Genomic DNA, 13,602 nt, shown 5'->3' with positions numbered 1-13,602 from the left:
TTTTATTTGGGAAGAGTTGCTGGATCGTGTGTCTGGATGTCCACAGTTGCACTGAAGACAGAAAGGGGTTTTTCTTTAACAATAAATAGATCAGGATGGACCTCCTGGAAGCGCCAAGGATGAAATCCTACGCCACAATGGAGAGTGGAAAGGCTGCTGCCTTCACGGGTTATGGGAATTTCTGGTTGTTCACCTAAAGTCAGCAAAAAAAATAAATAAAAAAATACAACTTCTTTCCAGATGCTTATTTATTCTTAATGCGTACAAGCACACATGCACGTGCACAGGGAGCTACACAGAGAGATCAATAATGTGACTTTAACTTTTATTGTTCTAAACTTTCTTTGTGCTGTATTCCAGATGAGCTGTTTTTATTTAGTTTGTTAAAGTTGAGTTTCTCACAGTGGAATTTCGCCTCAGGGATGAATAAAATTTTATTCCGAGAGGATTCACACTAGAGAAGAAAAAGGGGAGTTGCTGGTACAGTACCGTTGCATTTGAACAAGACGTAAGCTTATCTAAAAATATGTAGAGCTTCCACATTTCTGTCAGAAGGGAATATCATCAACACTAATTTGATATATATATATATATATATATATATATATATATATATATATATATATATATATGCAATTGACTAAAAGACAGGGCAGCTTACTTCAAAGGGCAAGGCTGTCGTAAAAATCCTAAAATTGCTACCAAAGCTTAACATAAAGTATCACATAAAATAACACGCCTTTTTTTTAGATCATGTAACTCAATTTTGAGTTTATTTGAGCAATTTTCGTTAAAAAAAATTGTGAAAAAAAAATCTCAAAATAACTCTGTACCCGCTTATCCTCGCAGGGGGCTGAAGCAGGTAGGTTACAAGCTGGATCATTATTATTGAATACAATATTAGATTATTTTCCCCTTGATTTTATCTACAGGTTAGTCTATTTTGTAAGTGTTTATATCATTTATATTTTCCTATTTTGGGTTTTTATAGATTCCCCTTTTCCTTCCCAGCTGAGACCCTGCGGTTTAATGTGTGGTGTAATTTGGAAGTTGAGTTGTCAGAACTGCGGTGAAGTCCCTGAACGCACCGTGTTCTGGAGTACTACGGAGCCCGGCGGTAGTGAAGGGAATTCCGGCTCTTTTTCGAGATCCGGATGTTTTGGCTCAACTCGACTCCTCTTACTCTTTATTGTAAATCGCCCCTAACTTCTGTATAAGTTATGTCAAGTTTTGATATTTATAAATGTACAGGTATGCACACATAGTAGCCATGTGTGGCTACTATATGTACGAGTAATTCTCCAAGCGTTAATAATTTGATATGTATATTAAAGTTACCACTATATTTAGTCCTCTGTCATTTATTAATACTCACAAGAGGGCATTGTCAATATTAAACGTAATTATTTAGCACGTCCAAGAGAAATAGGCGATGTAGCAGTCTTTAAATATATTCATATAAAGCCCTTTAAAGGGCAAACACGTCCCCTACTGCCGCCAAGTTTCTTGCAAACTAACAGGAGATCAATGTGCCGTATGCATCATGTTCACAAGTATCTAGTTTACAGAAGTATCGACATAAGGTATATTTTAGAGGAGAAATATCCCCCTAACAGTTGTGTTTTAACCCCACTAGAGGCTTTGGTTTCTAACTTTTGGCAGTGTGAGCAGGTTCCACATGCTGACGGAAAATAAAAGCAGCATCTCAATGGAGCTTGCCAGCAGGACGACGGATGAACTGCAAACAGATGTCGTGGGAGACAGAAGCACTGGGATTGGACTTGATAAAACGGTTGACCAACGCCAGTAGACGACCTGGTTCCCCAAAATCATCACTGACTGAAAACTTAAAAACCAAACCTGAAGCAACCTCTCCACTCTTCCTCCAGACTCTGGAATTTAAAGTTTCAAATGGATACTTGAATCTGAAAAGAGGATTTGGGATTTTTCTTCTCTTGGGACTACACTTGTGGCTCAGGAGGGACTTCACACAACTGATGAGACGGACAGCTGTAGTCCATGGTTGCTTGATTATGTCTTAAAACTGAGGGGAACAAATGTGGGAGACTAAAAAAAAAAATCAGCTGCCAACCCCTTCAAACATCAGTTTGTTCAATTCTACTGCTCATGCACCGATCACTGTGCTCTATGCCCTGAATTTGTCTGTCTGTGTTCTTAAAGCTCTTGCTTATGATCCAGTCCAACTCCTTAGTTGCCTTTCATTCGCATTAAGGCTGGAGTTATCCCTGTTGCTTGTGCGTGTTTTCTTTTACAGCTTTTCCTTCCACTAAACTTTGCCATTTGCAAGGCTTGCGCGTGGCTTTCTGTGAACAACAGCATCTGCGTCGGCCTTTTGTGGGTGTCTGGTGTCTGCTGTACTCAGGCCCGTGTTAAGACAATGTGGTGCCCCTGGGCACTATACCTCAAAAACCGGTCAAAAACATCAGACATAATCAAGGGGATTTCTGTGATGGGTTAATTTTCTGTAGCGTTAAAAAAGACGATACATTTGCACGTACTTGTGGACCAACTCAACTACGACAGATTGGGGAGGGGGAGTGACAGATCATGTAGCCTAATCTTGATTTATTTATCATTTATTATTATTGTGACATCAGTGTTCACAAAACGAATAATGCATGGTCTTTAATTTCAAGTAAATAATATAACAATTTCTGAAAAATATATTTTTAAAGCATGTGTCATGTGGTGCCCCCCGATGGTTGGTGTCCCTGGGCACTGGGCCACTGGCCCTTTTGGATAATCCGGCCCTGGCTGTACTGTTCTATCATGCCACCAATCCTCACAGTTACTACGCGGACCACGGCATGACCGTGACGTAACACTTCTGAGTTAAATTCCTGTTATCGTTGGTCTTTTGTCATGTTGAAATCGAGAACTTTGTGTTTTCATCGGCCACACTGAACATTGGTGACTGCCTGAACTATACCGTCACCAATATATCGTGTACATATGCAATGAATCGACACGTTGAGTTTGAGTTGATGAATCTGCGTACTGAAATAAATTATGTTTTTGTTAATATTATGATTCATTGAGAAGCATTTGTATTTACTCGGTGCGTGACGGTGGTCTTTTTTTTTTCTTTTCTTTCTAAATTTTATGACGTTTGGAACGAAGCGGAACGTTCACGTGAATGAACCGGCACAACGAGGCGGCTCATCCACGGACTCCTCACAAAGTGAGCGACTGTGGCGCTCCACGGTAGCGGCTCCGCTACGCGCCTACAGCCACCACAGAGAGCCGAGCCTCGCAGCGCAGAGCAGAGCAGGGGTGGGGGACAGAAGCATGGGCTCTCTGTGATTTGCAGTAAATGGGATTAGCCCGCTCAGGGAAACGCTGATAGTAGTAGTGGTAGTAGTAGAGGACAAGAAGGGAAGAAGGGAGGGGGGAGTCCCGCGTTTAAAGCTGCGCCGCATGTGGAAACCTTGCGCTGCTCCGTCGGCTGGAGAGAAACCAAGGTCCCCCCCCCCCCTTCCTTTCCAAAAAAACAGACCCGGGTCCAGACCTGCGGTAGCCGTCCGGATCGACCTCTAGCTCTCCTCTCGCACATGCCCGGCTAGATGTGCAGGAGAAGGGGGGGGGGCGTCTGCGCTGCTGGGAGCATGTTTGAATCATCTCGCTGAAAGTTGCAAGGGGGAGGAAAAACAAACCAAAAACAACAACAAACCCAAGTGACCACCTCGCTTGCTTTCTTTTTCTTTTTTTTTTCATTTCTTTTTTTTGGTGGGAACCAAACTAATGGAGGGCCAGGCGGGCGAGCCGCACGGCAACGAGGACGTGCGCCGGAGCGGCTACCTCCGCAAGCAGAAGTCCATGCACCGGCGCTACTTCGTGCTGCGCGCCGCCTCGGAGCGCGGTCCGGCCCGCCTGGAGTACTACGAGAGCGAGAAGAAGTTCCGCGGCAAGGCCCCCGTCCCGAAGAAGGCGGTGGCGCTGGAGACGTGCTTCAACATCAACAAGCGGGCCGACTCCAAGAACAAGCACATGATCGTGCTGTACACCCGCGCGGAGAGCTTCGCCGTGGCGGCGGAGAGCGAGGAGGACCAGGACGAGTGGTTCCAGGCCATGGTGGAGCTGCACTGCAAAAGTAAGAGCCGAGAAACACGCTGGCTGAGCGGCCCGGGGGATCATTGCGCTGCGCTCTGGGGCGGTGGATGGGGAGGAAAACGTGGCAGCGGCTGCAGAGGCGCTCCGCAGCGCAGTTTGGGACATGTTTCTCTTGGTGCTTTGGGTGTGTGGGGGGTGTAACATGAGGGGGATTGCAGCCTGGCTGAACAAGTTAGCCTGCGTGGCGTGGATTACCACCCAGTGACTTGTTTTTAAAAGTGGGGTTTAAAACATACAGTTTTAAGGAGTTGGCTGGATTTGCCTGAACACATGTCCCTGTAAGTATGGAAATCCAAAAGGGCCATTAATACACAGAAAGACACGCACGCACACACACACACACAGACACACAAAAAAATGAAGGAATGAATGAGTCATTCATCTCTAAAGCGACTTTCACAGAAAGGCGGTTAGGATCTAAATATTAGCTGCGTTCTGAGGAGCGAAGGAAAGCTCAAGGTCTTTTACAACAGCTTTTGTTGCAAAAACACGAAGAAAAAAAACACATCAAACTTGTTAATTCTCTGCAGAACAGGAGGAGAAATGGTGTTTAATCAAACATCTTAATTACAGCTGTATTTAGCTTTGCTCTGATGAGCATTACCACCAAGCTTTCTCTGTGAACGGCCATTCCAGCCCGGGACCGTGGCCATGCGTCTCCACGCTTCGGTGTTTCTTTGTTGTTCCTAAAAACGGCTCGTTGGAAGTCACCCTGCAGCTCCAATAACAAATCCTACGTCCTCTGATTCTTGATTCTCGAAGATGCTGCTCACCTGTTGGTGTGTCCTGGGCTCGTTGTCTTGCTGGGACGTCCGTCTCCTCTTCAGCACGAGTCAACATACGACCATTTCACGTGTAAGAGTGTTAAATGGGCCCAAAACCACAGTCTGACGAATCTGCACGTATCATGATAGCTGAGCCGCCGTGCTTTCCAATGGGCTGGGGAGGAATTAGGTGCTTGGGGGGGTTCGTCCTTTCATCAAATGTTCCAGTTCTCTTCAGACCAGCTATTGTTATTATTTGGCAAACTGAAGCCTCTTCAGGGCAAGTTTGTTTTTGTTTTTTTGGTCATGAACAGGACTGTGGAGGAGTGTCTTTTCTCTACCTTGGCTGCACTGAGGCATGTTCTCATAGTTCCTGCCCTCACAGGTAACAGTAGAGCTCCTTTCATCCCCCTGCAGCGGATCGCCGGCTGGGTCTTCACCACTTTAACTGTTCTTTTGACCCACCGGGAGTGTGGAGGCAGTCAGTCTTCTTCTAAAGCCTTCTGCTTTTGGTTTCCGTTTTAAATTTAGCTTGAGCGTCCTATCAATTTCTGCTCTCTTCATGACACTTTTCCCCGCTTTTCAGTAATGTTTCAGTCCGACTCCGTCGTTCTTTTCTGCCTGTAATGACTCCGGTCATTCGGAAATGAATGCACTGTAACCAGTTGCTATTTTTGTCCTTACACGGTCTGTTTGACACCTTATTCTTCGCAGAATGAATTACCGCGCTAATTGCATTTAACGCTGTTGTTATGATGAGCAGCTCCCTTTTTAATTAATGATTATGTTACACATAGTCTGCAGCATGCATGCCATGAGTGTTTGTTTTCTAGCACTGTGCTACACATACTAGTAAATAGCAGTGATTGGTCTGGTTGGTGATGTTGGACTAATATTTTGAACACAACTGTGGCCATAAAGCGCTGTGCAAGATGAGATGCCATAAATGATCTTATTACAGGACATAAAAACATAAAACACAGATATATATATATATATAAAATAAAGTGATATAGTGTAAACTCTAAGCAAATGCCCTACCTAGATGGACCTTTATTTATTTTTTTATTAAGAATATATATTGTACATGTAAGTACAGAGTGGGTATAAAATCACCCTTTAATATTGAGCATTTACCTTGGTGAACACAGAAACATAATGTGTGTATTTCAGGCAGGGGGCGTAGCTCTGATCATTGTTGCTGTTATGCTGGAAATCAGATAAAAGGTTTTTATCAGCCAGCCGGTCCTTTATCAGGGTGAGGCACTGGATCATTCTAGATAGCTAACTGCACAGGAGTGGTTTAAAAAAACACGCACAACTAGATATGGCAGACATGTAATTAATAAGCAGATCCAGAATGCCTTAAAGGCTATGTATATAAAATGAAAATAACGGTGGATCAAGCACTGAACCCTGGGGAACCCTGCAGGATAAAGAGGCGTTTACAGTTATAATATTTTACTCAGATCCTTTAAGTAGGGGTGAAAAATACAGTTTGTTGTAGAAACCGGGAATACCAGCCAGACATCTAATGGATAATTAAAATGAGTCGTTATCAATTAAAAAGCAAAAAAAATATAGATGTACATTTTTATTTTAGTATTTTAGCTGTCATCCTCAACCCACCAAAGTCAGTGGGCGGGGCTAACCACACTGCAGTCAGGCTGATTGGTTTAAAGTGAACTCGGTGTGCGGGTTAACCAATCGGATGCTTCCGTCGGAATGATTAACTGCAGCCAAAGAACCAAAAAATATTATTAGTACCACTTAATGACATTATGCTTTAGATACGTTGTGGCTATTAACTCAAATTTAAATATTCAATTTAAATTCTGAATAAAAAAAAACATTTTTGAAATTAAATTATTTTCTATTTTCTAATTTTTTTCATTCATTTCTTGTGTTTGAAGCTCAAATTAATGAAATGATAAATAACTGGATAATGTTTTACCACAATAATATGTAGAAATAATCTTTTGCAAATAAAATGCGCATTCATTCCCTTAATTGTGTTTTTTTTTTTTTTTTGACATATGTAAACAATTTTGAAAACATTTCTTTATTTCCTGCCTTGTCGCAGTTATCAAATGTATGCATCCTTACTTTCAATTAGGGGCATACTTAAACAGCTGTAGGTAAATAAATGTCTCTATATTAATTTCTCCTATAACGTGCATTAACAATGCACTCTAACATTTAATCACGCAGTTGTGGATGAATTCATGTGCTCAGTTTTGTTACAATACAGAGCCATATAAATAATTATTTAAGCACATATTAATTCTGCTTTGGCGCTCCGTAGCCGAGCAGCAATGTGGGGCTTTAACCCTCCCGTCCGCAGCTCTTATCATCCCTGCTTCACACTAGATATTTACTCTCAGACTTCTTGTGTGTGTGTTTTTTCCCCCCCCTCTTCAGTCGGGCCTCAGCTTTGTGCAAGCTTTCCTGCGTCCGTGTCCCAACAGCTCAAACACACCCTGTCCTCGTGTTTTATGCTCCTCCGCTCCTGCTGATGCTGCAGGATCTCACGGGGCATTGATCCAGAGCAAGGAAGGGATATTTCTAAAGTAGGCTAAAGAAAAGCTAGTCGGCCTTTAACCAATCCATCGAATATGGGGAATAGTTGAGTGTGAAAATCGCAGGAGAGGGGGGTGAGGAAGAAAAAAAGACACAAAAACACATCACCCGTGTAGATATTTGTCCCAACAGTGTCCATCAGCCGCTGTGTAAACACAGCTGTCACAGCAGCTCCAGATCACCTGTTCCCTTTTGCCAGGGACCAGACGGGCCGGAGAAGGGACGCATGACGCAACCTCGGCAAACCGAAGATACGAGTTCAAGGTGCCTCTCATGACCCGCTGGTGCTCCGTTGCATAAGTAGCGATAAGGAGCCCGATAAGAGCCGGCACTCACTCTTGGCTTTTTATTTGGTTTTCCTTCGTCAGAGCTGCACAGAAACAGAAAGCCGGTGCGAGTTTTTTGCTGAGCTGCAGAATATGTGGCAGGCTGGACACGTTCTAGGAAGATGCTGCGACGTCTGCTAACCGTTGGGGTTTGTGTTTATTTGTGGGGGTGGGTGGGGCAGGTGGGGTAGGGGGGCAAAAACCACAAATGTCCTTCGGCCCCTTAATCTGGATTCTGGCAGAAAAGATGGCGTGGAAAGAACTTCAGCGAGCCGTGAGAGCTTTTTTTTCCCGAGCGGTTGCAAAAAACAAGAGAGCACGCCACGTACTCATCCCTTTTCATCTTTTTTTACCAAGATTGTCACACCGCAACCACACACTTATTTCATTGGGGTTTTATAATTGGCAAAGTAGTGCTGGATTGTGAAGCGTTGCCAAAGTTTTCAGCTGCAGGTTCTGTGTCTCCCAGGTTTGTAGCGCCAGGGCAGCGGTGTCCAAACATTTTGTCACGTGGGCCAACATCCTCCACTCAGAGGTACTCATGGACCCAAAAACAAAACAAAAAAAAACATTAAACTAAGCATTCACAAAATGAAGCATTCATTATTAAGTTAAAACCGTCTGATTTTAGCTCCAAAGCTTTCTGCACATTTTGCTTCATTAAAAGAAAAGCGTCAAGTTTGCAAAATCCTTTTGGCTTTGCTCCAAATTTATTTTTTATTTTTAGAAAATGTAATCTATTCTCTGCAATAACAATAAAAGTTACTGCATAGATGCCGTCCTATCAAAGCTAAAACTGAACAAAATGCAAGAAGCCTGTTTATCCATAGGCAGATACTTTGTTTTATACATAACATTTTACATTGCAAGAAGATTTTAACTTTTCTGCTGTTATTCTGGACTAATAAAAAAAAGTTTCCATCTGCAATTGACCGCCTGTGTTGGGGTCATGCTTGAGTTTCTGATGGGGGGGTCACACAATATCAGTCCAGGGGCCGCGAATGGCCCCCGGTCCGCATTTTGGACACGCCTGGTCCAGAGTGTAAACCTTTTGCTTATCAGTCTCACCCAAACTGGATGGAGAGCATCTGCAAACAACAATTATTTAAAGCTTATCTGATTTTAAGTTAAATTTGGGTCTGGACTTTGACTAGGCCATCCTAACACATGAATATGCGTCGATCTAAACCGTTCTATGGTTCCACGTTACGTCGTACAGTCTGTCCTGTGCTCGTCCGCCACTGTGTGGTTTGGCTCAGCCGCCGAAACAGGACGGGTCCAAACTGCAACGAGCAATCAGGTCTGCAGGGTGGATTGCAAAGGCTTCCCTCCAAGTCTTGCACAGGTCAGGGGCCAGGAAAGGGGCTAATTACCTGCTCAAATCAAAGGACAAATAGACTAATTTCAAGAAAATGTTGCTTATTTTTAGTTCCATTTTTGCAGTGCAGATCAATAAAAAGGCTTTTTGCACCAATCCAACCAAATCTTCCTTTTGTAAAAAAAAAAAAAATGCATGCATACAGTACAGATTTACAGAAAAAAAACATTTTATTTCCCCTTTTCCATATTTAAACTTAAAATGTCGTGATTGAGAGCAAAGTGGAATCAGAGTCACAGTTCTTGTGTCTGTGCGGCGATTTAAAGGTGGTTCTGATGTTTCGGCTGATGTTGTCCTGCCTGATGGTGAGTCTCCTCCTCGGCGATGCCCTGTATTTTAGCTTCGCCCCAGCCTCCCACCAACTCAGAACAAGCTTCACTGACAGCTAGAGAAGAGTAGTCCCCCAGCATGATGCTGCCGCCACCACCACGGATCACCACGTTCTCACCATTTTGCATTAATTTGTTGGTTTATCCCATGAACCCTCAGTCAAAATACTGTGAAATTAACTCCTTCCCGTTAATGGGTGGTTTTTCTTCCCACTGTCGCTTCATGCTTGCTCAGTATGAGGGATTGCAGCAAAGCCATGGACAATGCAGACGACTCTCCCTGTGGCTCTACAGTTCCCCAGGAGTGAATGCTGCTTGTCGGCACTTTGATGCAATCAACTGGTTTCCTTATATAGGACATTTTTGACCAATCTGTATAATCTGACCCAATCTGTATAATATGATTGAACTTGATTTTGTAAAGTGCCTTGAGATGACATGTTTCATGATTTGGCGCTATATAAATAAGTTGAATTGAATTGAATTGAAATTAGTGTGGCTAAATGCAAAAAAAAATAAAATAAATAAAATAAAATAAAAAAAATAAAAGTACTTCTGCACAGCTCTGTGTGGTAAAGCGCTTCACTCTTCCAGGAAGACCAAACTACCAGCCTGCTTTACATGTCGCGTCGGCTGCCACGCTTTCCCTTTGAAATCCCGCTGCCACCGCGCCAACAGCTCCTTGTCTCCTCCTCTCTGCTCCTGCAAGGGCTGCCTTTCTTGTATAAATCATCCTCTGGCTGTCAAAAGACAAAAGAGGCTGCGGCTGCGTAAACTCGCACGCGGGGGCGTAAACTCCCCCCCCCCCCCCTTTTTTTTTTTTTTTCTTGTGGTATGCACTGCTGCTGCACGGGTGCCGCTCGCAGGAGAACAAGGCCCGACGCTTGTCTGTCACGGAGGCTCGCCTCTCTGGTGCAGGGATGCAGGGGATGACGGGGCTGACCCTGTAACGCACACAGAGTCAGGATTCTTGTCTGTAAGAACGTTCCTCTCAGGAGATGTTGGCGCATAGTTTCCACAGGCGCCGCTCCCTCGCCTCCGACACCTGTGGATCCTGCGCAGATCGCCCTCCTGTTAAATCTGGGCCAGGATCTCTGAACATCTCTGCGTTTTTTTGCTCCGGAGCAAAAACGTGGAGTGGGTCGTAGTTAAACACAAGCCGGACAGGATCCCCCCTGTTATTTATTCAGCTGAATCCTCTAAGACCCTTTCAGCCAGATGAGTACAGTATCGGGCTTTAGGGCGGCTGTTTGCTCAGCCATCAGGACAGGCGGCGGAGTGTGCGTAAAGGTTTAACCTCCGTGAGGCGCGCTGCAGTTTGACCTCAAGTGGAGAGGAAAGCGATAAGGTCCAAATCTGAGGGCCTCTAAATGAGACTGAAACACCGTCATCAAACACGCCCACATGCTCGCCAAACGTGCCAAAATAAACAGCCCGAAAAGCAGATAAAGACTGGGTGTTGATTCACCTCGGGGCAAGTTCATAGTAGTTGGTAGTTCGGTTGTTTGGGTTATTAAGCAAGAAAACACGGCGTCTCGTTACGCGCGGCTTTTTATTAATCTCCAGTTGCAAGTCGAAATCCGGTCCGGTCCTAATTTTAGAGGGCTTTTCCTGCCAGATCTCGGTTTCCGTTTTGGAGGATTTACAGATCAAGATAAGGCTTTTAAAAGCAGATTCCTCAAGTATCCAGGCAACCCTTTTAGCACATTTTCACCGTGTTATTTCATTTCTAGAGCAAATTCACTCGTCTCTAAAGGCGCACCCTGAAGCGGCTTCTCTCCGGTCGGATGGGGTTACCGCTCAGTTCCAGCTCTGCACACGACTGGAAGGTCGCCGAGTGCAGACGAGCCAACGCTCCTGGAAGCGAAGAGGAGCCGCTTTAAGCACAACGAGCCGTGTCCGTAGCGGCCACCAGCTTTTGCTCGCTCCCAGTTGTTCAGCTCAGTATAGCCGATTCGTGTTCACCGTCACGACAGACGTCGTCTCCAGACACTTTACGCGTCAGCCTCGCAACCAGAAACACATGTTCAAGTACATTTTGGACCTGTTTAAAATCTTTTTTTTTTTTTGTTTTGGCACCCTTGGTAAAGATGTGGAAAAAGACTTAAAAGTAGTTCATAGAAACCCTGCGTTTAATTTGAGTGCACTTTATTCTGTGGAGACAAAAGAAAAAGCAACATATAAAATCACTGCTTTCAACAACAAAAAGCACCAACAACAACAACAACTGTGCCAGATTACTGGCACCTTGGACAGTTTCTATAAAATAAATGTATGTGAAGCGTGTTTGTGCTCTATGAAAGCTTAAAGAGTGTCGAGGAACTGGATGTCAGGATAAATCCGGCTCATGAGACGAGATGAGGTCTTTGGGTTCTCTGATGGGAAAAACTGAGCTGGGACTGACGTCACGCCCAAGTCAATTCAATTTCAATGCAGTTCAATTCAGTTTTATGTATATAGCGCCAATTCACAACGCACGTCATCTCAAGGCACTTTACAAAGTCACATTCAATCAAATCATACAGATTAGTCAAAAAGTTTTCTATCTAAAGAAACCCAGCAGGTTGCATCAAGTCTTGACAAGCAGCGTTCACTCCTGGAGAAGCGTAGAGCCACAGGGAGAGTCGTCTGCATTGTTGATGGCTTTGCAGCAATCCCTCATACTGAGCAAGCATGAAGCGACAGTGGAGAGGAAAACTCCCCTTTAACAGTGAGTAAAACCTCCAGCAGAACCAGGCTCAGTGTGAACGGTCATCTGCCTTTAATGACTGGGGGTTAGAGAAGACAGAGCAGAGACACAAAAGCTAGAAGCACACATTGATCCAGGAATCCTTTCTATGTTATATGGTAATGGCAGATAATTTGCCCCCCTGGATGGTGTTACAGGTAACAAAACGCCAGACCAGGTGTACCTACTGTGAAGAGAAAAAAGACAGGGAGACAATAAAGGTAAAACTTGAAATTACATCAAATTATCCAAAATTGGAGAACAGTAGGAGAACTCAGCAGAGTCAGAGAAATAGACCCTGATGTCCTCCAGCAGCCTAAGCCTATAGCAGCATCGGTGCTAGCCACTATGAGAAATACAAGTCAATAACACTGGATTTCTAGCATCTTAAGTTTGCAACTTTCACCACTAGAAGCATGCCGCGGCCATATTGGATATTGAGCTCCCCGAAGACCCCCGACCTCAGGTGTGGTTCCCACTGGAAACAACTTCTTGCTCTTCTTTGTGTTTTATACATTTCAAGCCGTTTTCTTAGGAATCTTTACTCAGTCACATTGCCCAGTTCAGGGTTGGTCTGTTTGAGTATTTCAAATTTTGCACACTGTGCTTCCGGCGTAGTAACCTCCTTCGAGAAGTTTTAATATAGCAACCGTAGAGGATGAAAATGTGAGCAATAACGTAGGGCTCACTAATTGGCAAGACCCTGGGAACACTTCTCCTGCCCTTAGTTATCGTGCGTTAACTGCTTCACTGTGGCTTAAAAAGGGTTGAAAGCTTCATTAATAATCAATTTCTTAATTGTTTATTAGCTGTTTTAAAAGAGGAGGGCCTCATCATAAAGTGGCGCGGGTAGAAAAGATCTCCAAAAGATCACTGATAGAGAGTTGAAGCAAATGTGTGTTTTCAATTTAACGCTCTGGCAGACTTTTTACACGTGTTTACCAGGGGAGGATAGATATGTGGAGTTCTGTTTATGCTGATATTTGTTTTATATTTCCTCTGTTGCACATTAAACATTTTAATGGGCTCCTGGATAAAGTTCCCGATCAGAGTTGATTCAGTCCACGGCATTGATTTAATTACATAGCTCTAAATTATTGGAAATAGATCCTTTTTTTTTTTCCCCCTCAAAGTGCCTCAAGATGACATTTATTGTGAGTTTGCGTCGATATAAATACACTGAACAGATTTTTTTTTTTTTTTAGCTTTGACTGCTGCGGCGCCTCTGACTGCGGTGGGTCCGTTACTTTCCCGCCTCAAACGGATGATCAGAAAAACATTTTAAATGTCGACGGAGCAGAACGTCTTTCCCTTCCCTGGAAACCTGCTCTTGATAATTTACTTGAATTATTGTTGCGTAACTTTT

At 43.8% G+C, this 13,602-nt stretch overlaps 1 protein-coding gene across 1 annotated transcript in view; it reads left to right on the top strand.

Moving 5' to 3' along the window:
- Window positions 1-3,256: 3,256 nt before the first annotated feature.
- si:ch73-335l21.1 (insulin receptor substrate 1-B) overlaps window positions 3,257-13,602 on the top strand; it is a 65,987-nt gene continuing 55,641 nt past the window's right edge. Inside the window, exon 1 of the mRNA XM_012874766.3 lies at window positions 3,257-4,111. Coding sequence (XP_012730220.2) covers window positions 3,763-4,111 — 349 coding nt within the window. The 5' untranslated portion in view covers window positions 3,257-3,762. The remainder of the gene's footprint in view (window positions 4,112-13,602) is intronic.

The sequence above is a fragment of the Fundulus heteroclitus genome, chromosome 14 (assembly GCF_011125445.2).
Source record: "Fundulus heteroclitus isolate FHET01 chromosome 14, MU-UCD_Fhet_4.1, whole genome shotgun sequence".
Lineage (NCBI taxonomy): Eukaryota > Metazoa > Chordata > Actinopteri > Cyprinodontiformes > Fundulidae > Fundulus > Fundulus heteroclitus.
This window is presented reverse-complemented; position numbering and strand designations above follow the sequence as displayed.